Source organism: Crocodylus siamensis, chromosome 4 (genome assembly GCF_052110815.1).
Source record: "Crocodylus siamensis isolate JL-2025a chromosome 4, ASM5211081v1, whole genome shotgun sequence".
Classification (NCBI taxonomy): domain Eukaryota; kingdom Metazoa; phylum Chordata; order Crocodylia; family Crocodylidae; genus Crocodylus; species Crocodylus siamensis.
The window spans coordinates 105124377-105139399 of record NC_143398.1 but is presented as its reverse complement, the minus strand read 5'-3'; the positions used below and the strand labels follow the sequence as shown (position 1 = coordinate 105139399).

General features: G+C 42.3%; 1 protein-coding gene across 2 annotated transcripts in view; it reads right to left on the bottom strand.

Moving 5' to 3' along the window:
- Positions 1-15023, bottom strand: part of HIPK2 (homeodomain interacting protein kinase 2) — a 206435-nt gene that overhangs the window by 136616 nt on the left and 54796 nt on the right. For both annotated transcript variants that reach the window (XM_090043257.1, XM_090043258.1), the window contains exon 2: positions 8545-9634. In XM_090043257.1, the coding sequence (XP_089899383.1) occupies positions 8545-9634 (1090 nt within the window). The remainder of the gene's footprint in view (positions 1-8544; positions 9635-15023) is intronic.

Below are 15023 nucleotides of genomic sequence, written 5' to 3'. Positions count from 1 at the left end.
AAGTGCCCCCACAGCCATTTTAAAATGTGTAGGGGCTTATACAAATGACAGTGAGGCTATGCTGGAGCATTCTAATTAGAATAAGGAGCAGACTAATTAATCAGACAAACTGAACAGACCCTAGCTGACTTCCTGCCCCTGGGGCAGGGGGCTGGACTCAATGATCTTCCGAGGTCCCTTCCAGCCCTGATGTCTATGAAATCTATGAAGATAGATTAATCGAGTCTGCTCTGACTTGCTCTAAACCAGCATGTGTATAGGCAGCCAGTAAATCCCAATGCCTACTCTAAAGGAGTAAATCTGGATTATACAGAATGTGTGCCCTGTATCCAGGGGAGAGTAGGAGCACCCTCCCCATTCTGTGGTGCAGATCATATTTAATAGTGATTTAGAGGAAGGGGGCATAGAATCCCCCTGCTTTGGTTTTACAAAACCAAAAACCATCCTGGTGTGACCCTCACACAGATGGGACAAAATCAAAAGCTTTCAAGAAACTTCAATTTTCCTCCAAACTTTTTTGTTTTGGAGAAAATGAAACAAAGATTCAATTAATCCTCTTATGTTAGTTTTCCAAAACCTCTCCAGCTGAATTTTGGTTCTATAAAAACAAACCCAAACTCTAGCCTGCTAGTCACATTGCTGGTATCAATGCAGAATTGTTTAAAATAGGATTCTCTCCCCTCTCCCCCTCCCCAAAGCCTCTAAAATGTTCTGGCTATTCTGCAACACTGTGATCCCAAGCACATAACAGCCATTATATGAAACCTGGAGTCTTTTTAATGCTGAAATGAGAGGAGAAATTAAATGGACCAAATTTTATCAGGAAATCTCATCTTGCACTGACCTTACAAAATACAGTACTGTTCTGGCCTGTCTCTGCTAAACACTCTAATGCAAAGTATCTTTTACCACACTCAATCCATTGGGACTAAGGCAACAGAGGGTAGGGAGCCAGCATGGAAAGCAGAGTGGACCAGTCATGTCAACACAGACAGAAGAGGGAGATGTTTCCATAAGCACATCTGCACACCAGTGGGCCCATCTGTTTGCAATAAGATGCTGGTAAAGAGGATTATAGAAATGCCTTTCATGGAAGAACTTAGCATGACCTTGACTTCATACTCACAAGTTCAATTTTAAAAAGTTCAGGGAAGCAGACCAGTTGTCTCTGAAATGAACCCCTGGAGCTAGCAAGAGGGTCCACCGCCTTCATAATCCCTTGAGAGCTAGCTTAATGGCTCTTCAGGCTTTTTTAAAATGAGAACTCAAAGGCACAGAAAGAAAATGCAATGAATCAGCTGTGAGATGAATGGGCAGTTGAGCAGAGGGATAGAGGGTGTTCTGGATGTACTGAGCTGATGCACTTTGCTTTCAATTCAGAACATGTACATGCCCTTATATTAAAGTGGTCTTGGTGATTTCATTCTAAACCCAAGAGGGAACATTCCTCTTAAAGCCATGAAGCAAAGGCATAACTAAGAAGTTTTGCACCCTGGGGAGTGGCAGTGAATGGGTCATCATCAGCTGAGTCAGTAGCAGCAGCTGCCACCCTTGTACCCCCTTGCCCTGTTCTCCCACACCTGTTTACATTAATGTCATGGAGTTATGTTATTCTGTACAGGAGAGGCAAAGCAGAGTATGGTACTTGCTGGTGGGATGGAAGCAGATGGGCAAAACTTTTGTGTGCCACACTTGGGAAAGCAGAGAGTGCTTCAGTTTTAGAGTGGAGGTGTTTATAGAGAGGTGTGGGTGCAGTGTGTCAGGTTAAAGACATTAGTGTTGGTATATCAAGACCCAAGGCTGACTGCAGAAAACAGTGCAGATCAGAAACAAGGGGCACCTATACACATGCAGCAAGGCTGTTCTGATACACTGTAATTACAGCACGTTGGAGCAGACTCAATTAATCAGGTTTGGCAATTATGCTCCAGCAGATTCCAGTGTCACATGTATCAGCATCCCTGCACTGAAAAATGGCAGCAGGGGCGCTTTAACTAAAGCTTAAGTGAGTTTTAAAGTGCCCCCACCACCATTTTTTTACGCAGGGACACTGATACACAGGATGCTTCAGGCATTTTAATAAAAGTGGCTCTCAGAGCTGCTCTAATTAAAGTGCCTCCCACCCCTGCTCACTCGCAGAGCATGTATATAAATGCCTGAGGTGCTTTAACAGAGCTAAGGGTCAGGAAGCACTATGCCCAGTTCTAACTTCTCACCTTCTGAAAAACTAATGGTCACCTGGCCAGTCTAACACAATTACTCAAAAGAAACCAGTAATTCAGTGAGATAAGAATATTTCCCAGCTAAGATATTTTAAGTATTTGTCATCCACCAAGCAAATAATATGGAATTGCTAGCATGTTTAGATACTGCAGGGAGCCTTTGTATATAGTATCTATGCATTTTCCTGCAGCATTTAAAAGTATGGCAATAATGATAGCCATAACCACATTTCCAAAATGATCACTGGTATAATTTCAGTACTGTTCACTTGCAAAATAAATATGCCAAGTCCCACCCACATATGCTATATACAGAATGTTGGTTTTTTTTAAATAAGGCCAAAAAATATCTTTATTTGATTACAGGACAAAGGTTATACCCATAATCTTATATTTTCAGGGTTTTACATACTCAAAGATTGCAGAGTGTATTATATATTAGGTATACTTCACTTTATGAGGCATTTCACCCACCAGAGAAATGCAACCATTTCTGGGGTGAACAATGAAGCTGTTTTAGCAATGGACAGAAATAGTGTCCCGCAGATTAAATGTAAAGAAGAGTATATCCAGCTGGAAGATAAGGGAATCTGCAATGCAAAATGCAATCCCCCAAACTGCAGTCTGACTGGAATTAATATCCTTAAACAAAGTACTTTGTGACCTTCATGAATGCATGAAGCCAAGGCCTCAGTTTTACATGGATTCCAAAACTGTGTCACCCAATGCTCAGTGCTAGGCCATCCCAACATAAAAAGATGAGCACTGACACAGACAAAAGAAAGATACCTGCTGAATCGCAGTTATCACTTTTCACTAAATCTAGGTTCTCCTTGGAAGCATTTCATTCATAGACTCATAGATTATAAGGACAGAAGGGTCCACCATGATCAACTAGGCTGACCTGCTGTACAGAACAGGACACAGGACTTTCCTGAATTAATTCTTGTTTGAACTAGAGCATCCCCTTAGGAAAAAAAAGAAAAAAGAAAACATACCATTTAAAAATTGCAAGGATACAGAAACCATAACAGCCCCTGGTAAATGGCTCCAACAATTAATACTCCTCACTGTTAAAATGCGTGCATCATTTCTAGCCTGAATCTGTCTAGCTACAACTCCCAACCATTGGATATTGTTCAACCTTTGTTATATAGAAAGGCCCTTCTATTACTAATTTTTGGTTCTGCATGCAGAACCAAAATACAAAATGCACTGTGATTAAGGCCCCACTCAACCTTCTCTCCAAAGGCTCACTGATCAGATCCAATCCTCCTTAATTCATGGCATCATGACTTCTTGTGATGTCTGACAAGGACAAAGCCCATGATTATTGGGATACGTGTTAGGAACTCTTCTGTATATTAGACCTGGGAAAGCAGCAATCAGCTGTATCCACAAGTGCCATTTTCTGCAACAGTTAGGCATAAGGCAGGATAGGAGTGAGACATGATGCTTGTTGGTTGGGTTGAAGCTTTATTTTACTGTAAATGTACAAGTTGAAGAAGAGGGGGGAAAGAAAGCTTATCCTCATCACATACACCCACTTTGCAATGACATCTCTGACCACAATGCTGACAAAATCCCTGCCTTAGCTGCAAAGGCTCATGTAAGAAGCTTAACACTAAATTAGAACCATGTGGGATCATCCCCAAGTGGCTGATCAATGATTTGGGGTAGGGGAGGAAAGCATACAAGTGTACTTGCTCTTCAGCTATAAAACCATCATATCTGGCATGAGGATGATCCCTGGTGGTGGCAATAGTGTAACTAGGGAGGAGCGAGCAAGGCTCCAGCCCTGGGCACCGACTATAAAGGGGAACCAGAATCTCCCCCTGCCATGAGTCTTTGCCATGCAAGAGCAAGCTCGTGCTGCCAGTGCCTGGCCATAGGGGATAGTCAGGGGTGTGCCACACCAAGTGGGGTTTCTGGAGGGCAGGGGGCGAGTGGGGCAAATGTAATGGTGCTTTCCCTGCTCTCCCCCTCGAGCCTTTGCCAAAGCCAATATATCTGTGTCTGTGGGGGCGACGGGGAACGAATAGAGCACCAGGATGGCTCTCAGGGAGCCCAGCCACAGGGCTGCTGCCTCTGGAGCTGATACTTCCAGAGCAGAAGCAGTGGCTTGAGCAGCTTAGACTTCCCATACCTCAGCCACACCTTTCCCTTCCCCATCCCAGGTGCTGGATGAACTTGTTATACCGCTGCTTCTGGTGTGGGTGGACTAGGCACAGCTGCCAGTGAGAACAGCACAGTTGGGGAGGATGGAAGGGGGGACTCTGCTTCTGTTTTGCAGTCTACAACAGGTTTCTTTCCTTTCACATGAAAAAAACATACTGACAGTAGTTGCAACCTGCTGAGCCCAGTTCTCAGGATTTCAAAGGTGAAAAGAGTCAGAAGCCATTACCTTTCCCAATGGGTATGTTCCCAATCAAGTCAAACGTAGGTTTAATCACTGCCTTCAGCCAGCTTGAGCTCTCAATGCATACATGCACTAGCTGAGAGCCAGTATGTAGGTGAAATGTCTGCTCATCCTTCACAAGTTTACACTAGTACCATGTTCAAGGCCACACCAGAAGCCGTCCTGGCATGGCCTCTCAGATTCCAATGAAATCTATGATTTCTGCTAAACACTTTGTCACGAGGACACGAAAAAGGAAGGAGCACTACTACCATCAGCTAGGTTCTTGTTTGTGTTCTCCCTGAGTTACCCTGAGAGAAATTTTGGCTTGGGACAGGTAGTGCTGTTGACTCTCTGTGACACTGGCACCTTTACACCATAGTCATGGCATAAAGAGAGAAATGGCTCAGTGAGGATTTCCCAGCAGTCAAGGGGTTCACTGAAGAGTGAAATGATGCCACGACAGCTCTTGATCTGTCACAGGGGGTACATGAGATGTAAGTCACATTGTGGCTAAAGCATTGTACACTCAGCTATGGTACACAGCCCATAAGGGACAAAACACAAAGTAGAGAGGCCCTGAGGGTGCTTAAACTGATGATAGAGACTACCTGGGCTTTGGGGAGCCTGAGAATAAAGGGAGCACTAAAGTTCATTTGAAGTAATCTCTGTCCTAGCTCTCCATTCTTGTGTTTGACATAGGAGCACAGGAGAAATGAATTATTAGCCTCTGGGAAGATGGAGTGTTTTATTCTGTCCTCTCATGATAGCTAACAGAGTCCCATAAAGGTCTCCTCAGTTGTAAGGTCCAGAAGGCAGAGGTAAAACAAGAATTTTTTGTTACCAAAATGTGGGATGTGAAAGGTCCTGGACATTACCTCCAACAAATGGCTATAATAGAGCATACAGTAGAAGAGAAACAAAACTAAAGGAAAGCAGTGTGACATGCGATCACAAATGTTGGACATCTCAACTGATTTCAAAGGTGGTGAGCTTCAGCAGCTCCCACTGAGTTTCATGACAATTGCTACGTAGACACTGATGGAAATCATGAATTGGTCATGAATCATACCAGTAAGGGCAGACTTTGGGGTGGCTCTAAACTGCACGAGTCACACATTGGGGTGGTATGGAAAAAAGAATGCAAAGCTCATTTTGCATTCCCCTGACTCTGAGGCAGGACTCACAGATCAGCCCCCTCTTGCTATATTACACCAGCCTAAAGGGGCCAAAAAACCTGCCTGATATCAGCATAACCCAGAAGCATACTGGTCAGGCCCTTCTCCTCCAAAGACTCCTATTATGCCTGGTGCAACAGCAGAAGGGTGGGTAAGTGCAGTAAGATCCCTTATGTCACTTCTATGTCATCAGATGATCACTGGACTGATCCTCTCTGGACTGATTAAACTGCTGTTAGGGCCAGATTACCCTACCAGTGCGGTGCAAAATGGCCAGGCCACACAGAGCACCTGGCCAATAAAACACTTCATCTACATACTCTTCCTGCCACTTGACAACTGTCCTCTATGGCATAGTCCCTAGGGCTTTGTCTAGCCTGGTTTTAAATGTTTTGAGCAATGAGGTTTCTGTCACTTCCCCAGAGAGACTATTCCACAATTTAATGAGTTTTACCAGTAGGAAGTTTTCTTGACATTCAGCTTAAATTTACCAATTCTTAATGTCATTCCATCATTCCTTTTATCACCCTAGCAAGCAAAATATGTTTAAATTAAATAGACTTATTATAAAATCTCTGTAAAGTCCTATGTTGCCCCCAGCATGAAAGTTCCTCCCTTTGGAGTAGAATAGGCCTTTATTCTGTGCTGTATTTTTTTTCCTATCAGAAAATGAGGAAGAAGAATATGAATTTTCCCCATGACTTGAATTTAGCTTCATCAGCAGCCCCCTGCTGATGTAATTCATCCCAGCTAGCATTTCTTGGTGAACTGTTGTCCTTTCCCTCTACATCAGCTCAGGAATGGAAAGCAGGAGAGGAATGAGGAAAGCTGGACTTATTATCTAACAAGTTGCAGTTTCAGGCTGGGCAGGAATAACATTTCAAAGAATGAAAAGCAAATTTTATCAAACCTTTTCTTCCCTGGGGGACTGTCACAGAAAACACATTTTGCTTGTTACTGAGAATCAACAATTTTTCTCTTTCATTTCTGTTTTCTATCACATTGCATTTTGGCTGCCCCTTCTGTCTTTCAGCCTGGGACCTAGGCTGCCAATGCAGGCTCACAGATAACTCAACAACCAAATGCCCACATTATCATTATTTTCCCCCTCTACCCAGCAAGGTAATTGCAACCCTAAAAGGTTGCATATTTACAGCGGAAACCCATCTACCCTGGAGGATGGGACTGTCATCAGGTGGAATATTTCATTTAATAAGCCTCTTCTGAGGTATAAACTACATTTTTTTTGGCCTCCTTCAGAGCAAAGGACTAATAGATAAAAATCAGCTACTGCAATGCTACACTGTCAAAGTTCCCACTGCTGTGAAAATTAACCCTTTCCCACCTCACAGTTCTGGGCTTGGCCTCTGTATCTGAAAACTGAGTTATTTGATAAGGAGTGGCTGAAGGGAACATAGCACACATCCTGGCACTAGTTCCCAGCCTACTCCTTAGAAGAGGTGAGCAACCCCTAGTAGAAGCAGAGCAACTAACTTGTCTTTCTATGAGAAACAGAGTGATCCACCATGGTATCCCTTCACCTACTGCCATGGCAGCCTGACCAAATCAGTCCTCAGAAACACTCACTTCTCACTATTTCCCTATGTTTTGCAGACTTACAGTAACAGAGACAATGCCTGAAAGTTTCTAAATACAGCTGTTATCTGAACACAAATTCTTCCTTTTTCACCACCTATGCAAAAGTGCCACCCCTCTTCTGAATCCTTGGGTTGCTATGAGTCCAGGCAGCGGGAGTAACAGGGTGGTTCTTCAGACAATCTTCAGACAAGGATTTGCTTTCTTGAGTCAAGGCAAAAACTTTAAGGATGAAATTCACCTTTATGCAATGCAGCTGCACAGGAAGCATATTCTGTTTCACAATCTGGAGTGGAACATAAATGCTGAAGCTGCACATGGGCCCCCAGTACAGGTCAGAATTTCACCCAAAAAGCACACATGCCCATGTTTAAAAGATAAAAAGCATAACAAATGGAGATCAATAGTCCCTGGCCAGGCCATGAGCCCGAGTCCCTTACAGAAATATTACAATGCACATTCATCCCTTTTCCCAACTCCATTTCAAACAGAGTGGCCGAAATACCTTTAAAACAAGATTACATTCTAAAACATGTTTTTCTCCTCCGTGATCCAAAGCCAAGTAAAAACAATGGTAGTCTTTCCATTGACTACAGCAGACTTTGCATTAGGCCCACAGTCCCGAAAATTACTATTTGTCAACATCTTTGAGGGATTTGTACAACTTCCATTTTTGGTCTTGCTTTTTTTTTATAGAGTTCAATTTTCAACCACAGAAGGCACCTGTAAGTTCATATTTAAACTTGACCTAAAACCTTTCTTAAGCCAACCATCTGAATTTTGCATTGATTTTAATGGGAACATCAACAGCGTTCAGGTTCTGGTCCATATTTTAGAGAAAGAAAACATTTTTCCTTTTCTGCTGTGGCTAAGGCATCTTTTCAATTGTAAATAAAGACCTCTTTTTCTTAATGTCAAATTTTGCAAATTTTAGAACAGTTGTCAACAAAAGTAAAACTCAGGAGGTTAAGATACTTTTCATCACTGAAAATAGAGCCTATTAGAGACCAGCCATCACAATTCAGGATTAGAAGGGCTTCCAAAGGGATCAGAAAAACACAGCTGATTTTACATGCTTTTACAGAAATTTAAAAAAATCCTTCTAGGAAAATATCTCCCTTCTTACTGTAATTTGATGCAGTTCTCTTACCTGTAATATCTGGATTGAAGGTAGGTTGAACACACAGCTTTAGACACATGGCTAGCTGAACCAAAGTCTATGACCTTGACCCTGTATGGTTGTCGAGATGGGTCTACCAACATGATGTTCTCTGGCTTGAGATCCGCATGAATCAGTCCCAGGCTTTTCAGTTTCATTAGGGCTGTGGCTACCTGCTGGAGGATTGGCCGGATGTACTTAAGGGGCAATGGACTGAACTTGTTTTGCTTTAGGAAATCATAGAGGTTCTGCTCCAACATTTCAAAGACCAAGCAAGTGTGATTTTTGTGCTGGAAGCACTCATAGGCTCGGACAAAGTTGTAGTCATCTGCACTTTCCGTGCTCAGCCGGGCCAGGATGCTCACTTCAATCTGACCTTGTCGGGCGTAAGAAGGGTGGTTCTTTAAGATCTTGATGGCCACAATCTCATTTGTGCCACGTTTCCAACATTTGACTACTTGTCCAAAGGTTCCCCGGCCAAGAAATTCTAATACTTCATATGTGTTGGTCATGGAACACAGCACCTCATGTTGCACCAGCTGGTAATCCCCCTCGCTGTTAGAGCCACTGTTTTTGGATGTGGCCGTGGATGTGGTGGCGGTGGCTACTGTGGCCCCACTGGCATTGTTCTGAATCATTGGTGGATGCTCTTCAATTATCTGCACGCTACTTGTGTTCTCAATTTCCTCACTCTTCCGCTTAAGTCCACATTTTTGGTAGGTGTCCAGAAGGCTCACAGTGCTTCGCCGCATCAGGTTGTGTGGGCCACCCAGTGTTTGCCCAGACACCGCAACCACACCAGAAGTGCTGTTGGCAGATGTCACTACAATGTGCCCTGTGCTTGCTGGGAAGATGATGGTCTGTTCGTAAGGGATACTGGGGTTGGGGATCTGTAGAGAGGCGTTGACTGCTGCTGCTTGGGAGGATTGCACGTTTTTGCTCTGGCTGTAGACTTTGCTGTGTGTGCCGTACCCAGTCATATCCCAATTAGAACTGGGTTCCACTTTCAGTTTCTTCACACTACAGAAGGCACTTGACTGAAGGGTATGAGGAGAGAAAACCTGCACATGCGAGGCCATACCTGCAGCACAACATTAAAAAAGAATAGTGTCAAGATTTCTTCTTCAGCTTTTTAATAATGCAATGAAACAAAATGGGAAAGTACCTTCAGATACAGCAAGAAAATAATGAGGCTCTTACACATTGAGAGATGTCTCCATTACCAATTAAATATGATACAATGAAATACAATGTCAATACTTGACTGAATCATGCACATCAACCATTATTCTTTCTTTCTTTTCCTCCCTTGTTAATACCAATAACTTAATGACTTTTCTTTTTTCTTTTTTTAATCTCTTCTGACTGAAGTGTTTCTATTCCTACTTTTTCCAGCCTGGTCTTTAAAAACTGATGGAGAACAGATGTAGTGTGGTAGTGCAACAGTCTTTTTTTTACCTCTGGTGGCCAGAGTTCAAATCCCGATGCATGTCATACATGAGATGGCTTGGTGCATCTCTGTCTTGCTCCCTATTTGTACATGTAAAAGCACCATCCAGTTCATGGTCTCTGCTAGGTAGAGGTCTGGGATGGGACTAGCAAGTGGTTTTGCGCATTAAAATAGTATGTCCTCACAAATTTGTCTGAGGACACAGAACTGGAACAGCCAGTGGTGTTGAAGTCACTTGCCATGTCTGAATGTGGGAATCACACCCACCTGCACATATGCATATCGTAGAGGGGCATTATGTCAGATTAGCCTTAACTCATATTTAGAGCACCCTGAGTCTTTATATCACTATGAGCCATATTCACTCATTTTTATTCACATTGTCCAGCACCATAACTGAATAGTAGAGCCCGCTGAAGTCAACAGAATTGCTCATGGAAAGAAGTACTATTCAGCCTGAGTAAGCGTGACAGAATCTGGTTCCTAAATTAACTCAACATTTTTAAAAAATCCAAACTGTAGCTTTTTTCTTTGAATCAAAAACTGCTAATAATCTTTTAGACATTTATAAACACAAATCCCCAATAGCCCTGGTTAAAAGAAAATAAGTGTTGAAATTTAAGACAAACCTCACTGAAAATTGTGGTTTCATTTACTGAGGTCAAAAGTGCTCAAATTTGGAAAACCACTGATGACCCAAAGCAAGTGGAAATCCAAGTACCAAACATCTCTCAAGTTCCTCTCCCCACAGTGGAGACTACACTTTTGACAGGCAGGCATAGAAAACTACACAAACTCACATGTGGATTTGCATAGAAGAAGCTGATGCTCTCACTGAATTAAATCAGCTGATGCTCTTGACCCTTCTCACCAACCATTGCAAATCTTTGTTTTTAATAAACAAGATTGACTGGGAGAAAATAAAAAGATAATATGCTGAGTTGGCAGCATCACTGGATTTTCAAGTGCGAGCACAACCTTGACTTTTGTGAATTTAAAAAAATAATAATACTTGAAGGCTGAAAGAATGTTTCAGTAAGAAAAATCCAACAAATCCAACAGCATGTCCACAGATGACCTGAAGTATCTTTCTGGGTGGAGAGAGTTGAGAGTTCACAATACTCAGCTTTCTTACCTGAACTTTTCTGAAAGAAGCCAGCTCTTGTCTAGCCCCTCCCAGAATGTGTTCTAAAAATTCATTTATGTTTGTATACAGATTATATACATACACATATATATATACACACACACATACACACACACACATATATACATATATATATATATACATATATATATATAGTTACTTAGCCATTTCAAAGTTGAGTAGCGTGGGGGAAATCACTCAGTTAAGCACACAGATTCACATTCTTAAACAAATCTTTCAGTCAGTTTTCTGCAGTCAAAGACCCAGGAACTGCTTATGGACTAGCTGGGGTGAGCTGGAAGTGTATTCTGTGCAGTTATATTCAAATAACCCCAAAATTTCCAGTTGCTACAGGATTCCCATATTGCAAAAAATAGCTTTCAGAGATGGAGAAAGTCAAAGGAACAACTTACTAAGATGCAGGGAAACCTGTTTGCAGCAACATTTATTAAAAACAGCCTCCAAGATGCCCATGACTCAGTCCTCAGGTCTCTCTCAACCCTCCCTCCCATCACCTAATTTTTTCCTCTCCTTTCCACAGGGTGACAACATTGCCATGAATGACTTTGCATGTGGCACACAATGAGCTCAGAGAGCTGCAGTAATATTACTCAGCTTGTCATCCTGGACATAAATATCGTGTCTGAGCGAGGCTAAAACAATATTTGTTTTTCCACTGATTTCTAAGAAGAGTCATAGTGTTCTTTCTAGTACCGACCTTTCTGGGATAGTGGGTTGGTTTGATGTATGCTTTCCCCCTGGACATGAATAATAAAGCAGTTGTAATTGGTAACATATTGTGGATCTAGCAGAGGTGTAATTTATAGTTTTATAGCATTCATTCTGCGGTATGCATGATCAACAGCTCTATAAAAATCCTAACATAGAAAAAGGGGAATAGAGCCAAAAGAGATACCCCTAAATACAGTGCCAGAAGACCTAATCACCCAAAGTGAAACTTGCTGATAGAAAGCACAGCAGCTCTGCCAATGTCATTGCTTCTGTAAGAACCATCATCATCATCACTGTCATCATTACAGGCCAGATCCTCTGCTTATCTAAAAGGGCATAGCACCAATTGACTCCTTTTTAAAGGAGAACTGAAGAACTGTTCTATTAACAACCAAGGTCAGTGATCACTGAAATTTGCTGACGTCAGATACTCCTTAGTGAAATGAGCTGTTGCAGACAGATAAAACACCAAAAAAACAACAACCCACCTCCCCCTGTACCTACAAAACCCTTGTCAGTAGCCTCAGCAGGAAGAACAAGAACAAAATGAGTACAAAAACTAAACTATTCTGTCGCTCCAAGGCTAAAGGTTAGGGAGACAAACTGTGCCTGCCTATTTATGCTTAGCTCATGGCTAAATAGATGGCTTTGATCTCCAGTGGTTTCAGTCTGGCACTTCTCAGGAGGTTAAAATTCACTTTCAAAGAGGGTTTGGGTTTTTTTTAGAAAGCAGAAATGTTAAATCTCCCTCCCATTCTCAGGATGATTTTCTCACAACTTATTTTGGGGGCACATGTCATAAGGACAGGGGCTCAACTAGCCGTTCAGTGTAGCTTGATGCCAAAAAAACCGTAATCTGACTGACAGGCCAGGAACGACAAAATAATTGTTATTGTAAATCTGCCCATGCATGTGATGTGAGAAAAACACAAGCCCTAGACATCCTGAGAATGCTATAAAATGCAGCAAAGATCACCACTCAATTTCAATATTAAAAATGAGAAAGCACAGAAGTAAGGCTCACCCTGGGGACACAGCTCTCCAGTTCTGCCTTAGAGACCAAAATACAAATCACAAGGCCAGCTCTTAATTCAGCACCCCATCAAGGACCAGCAGCAATGCAAAGGAAGCAACAAGCAGGGTACTACATGGTGGCATACGCCAACCAATCTACATGTGACCATGATGAGTTCTGAACATCCCACACAGTTGTTTTCCCCCAAAGAAATATTATCATTCTCAGCATCTTCAAGAAACAAAGGGGCCATAAACTATGTAAAAAGAAAAAAAAGAGAGAAAAGAAAAAAAAAAAAAGGAGGCAATGGTGTATTCATAGAACACAGACTGTCAAACTGCTGGCCAGAGACCTTTGAAGACCTCCTTTGCGTGAAGCCGTGACACTCTGCATGCTTCTGTGTCTCTCCCCTATATTCACTTGTGAATAAAGACTATAAATATAGCACCAACTTTGAAGCTGAAGGGGACTTAGGCTAGTCGCCAGCTCACCACTTTTTACTTTTTTTAGCCTGGACCAGCAGGGAAAGTGTTAAGAAGCCCAGAATTGGCAGCCATGTTTACAGGGTTCGCCGGCTACTTTGAGGTTAGCTTCAGGAGCTCTGCCCTTGTTCTTCAGAGGCTTCAGACAAAAACTGGTCAAGCTTAAGTCGTTTTTATGCTAACTAGGCCTGACCTAAATGTGCCAGCTGCTTGCTTAGAATCAATGCAGGTAAATACCTTGCGTCTCCATTTAGCTGGCCAGGTTGTAGCTAGGACCCAGGAATAACTAATGTAGAGACAACCACCGAGGATAAATATCTGGTTTTGCACAAGCCCTTCTGCATGTTGGGTCCTGACTGAGGGAGTTTGAGTGAGTCCTATGCAGAAATGGGGTCAGATAAAATGCTTTAAATAAAGCTGGTAGTTCTTTCATTTAGTAATGAATTTTAATGTAGTCATTTAAGGCTTTCACACAATAGACAGTAACTGGATTTAATGGGGACTTTTCTGTCCTTGATATAAGTTGTGTAAGTCCCCATAGCATTAATAGGAATTAAAGTATGAGAAGTGCACTGAGGGGACAAATCGAAAACTAATTAAAGAGCTTTTGTTAAAATATTTTACTTCTGGTTTTGTTCCAAGAACAACTCCCACTCACGCCTTCACTAAATAATAATTGAGTAGGTGCTATTCCCAGGTCAGACTGCACTTTCCTTCAAGTATGTACACATCATGCACCCGATTCTATATAGATCATATCAAACCCAACAGGTCCTAGCAAAGCCAACAGGAGACAAATCACAGCTTTCCTCCCATTCCCACCTCAAAGAGGGGAAAAATGGCAGTTGGTGACTAAATATGCAACAACCTGAAAGTCATGGGTATTTTTTTCCCTACTTGTAGCACTTCCTGCTGATTTATAAACAAGGTTTCCAGGGAGCAAGAGAGAGGATCCCTGGCCTGTATTAAGCAGGCAGCAAGACCTTTTGCAGAACCTGTACACCTGCCAGCTCACTGAAACCAGTGTTGTTGTCTGCCAAGAGTACTACAGTGCCTGTAGAAAGTGCACTGGTTGAGTTAGCATGTCAGTAATACCCACAAGACACTCCTCAAATACATGTCTTCCAGTGTTGCAGGGGCAGGAACTAAAACAATCTATACACACCTGAGTTAAAAGGGTAGAGGAGGAGCATGCTGAATCTTTTAGGTTTTCATAATAAGTATGTCTGCAATCACAGTAAATCTTTAAAGTGGCTTCTTCATGGTGAGACATGGTTCCTGGTACTACTGCACTTTGTACACAGTTACGCCCACTAAGGCTACTAGAGGTCCTTCCCTTGTAGTAATGAAGATTTGGAGTCATACTCAAAGGATAGCTAGGGCCCCAAATGCCTGAGTTCCTCCCTGTCCCTGACTAACCAAGGGGATCACAAGAACATTTGATCACACTTCCTGTTTCATTAGTAAAAGTCAGTAGCAGAGCTAATCTCTTCCTTTATGGGGAAGGACTTCTAGGTTGTTTTTAAAACATTTCACTTTGTTTACAGAGCTTATAGTCCACAATAGTGATATGCATCCATCTGGCCCCACAGACTGAATGAATGTCATGGGGTCAGTCCACAGGCCAAATCCAGCCCATAGGTG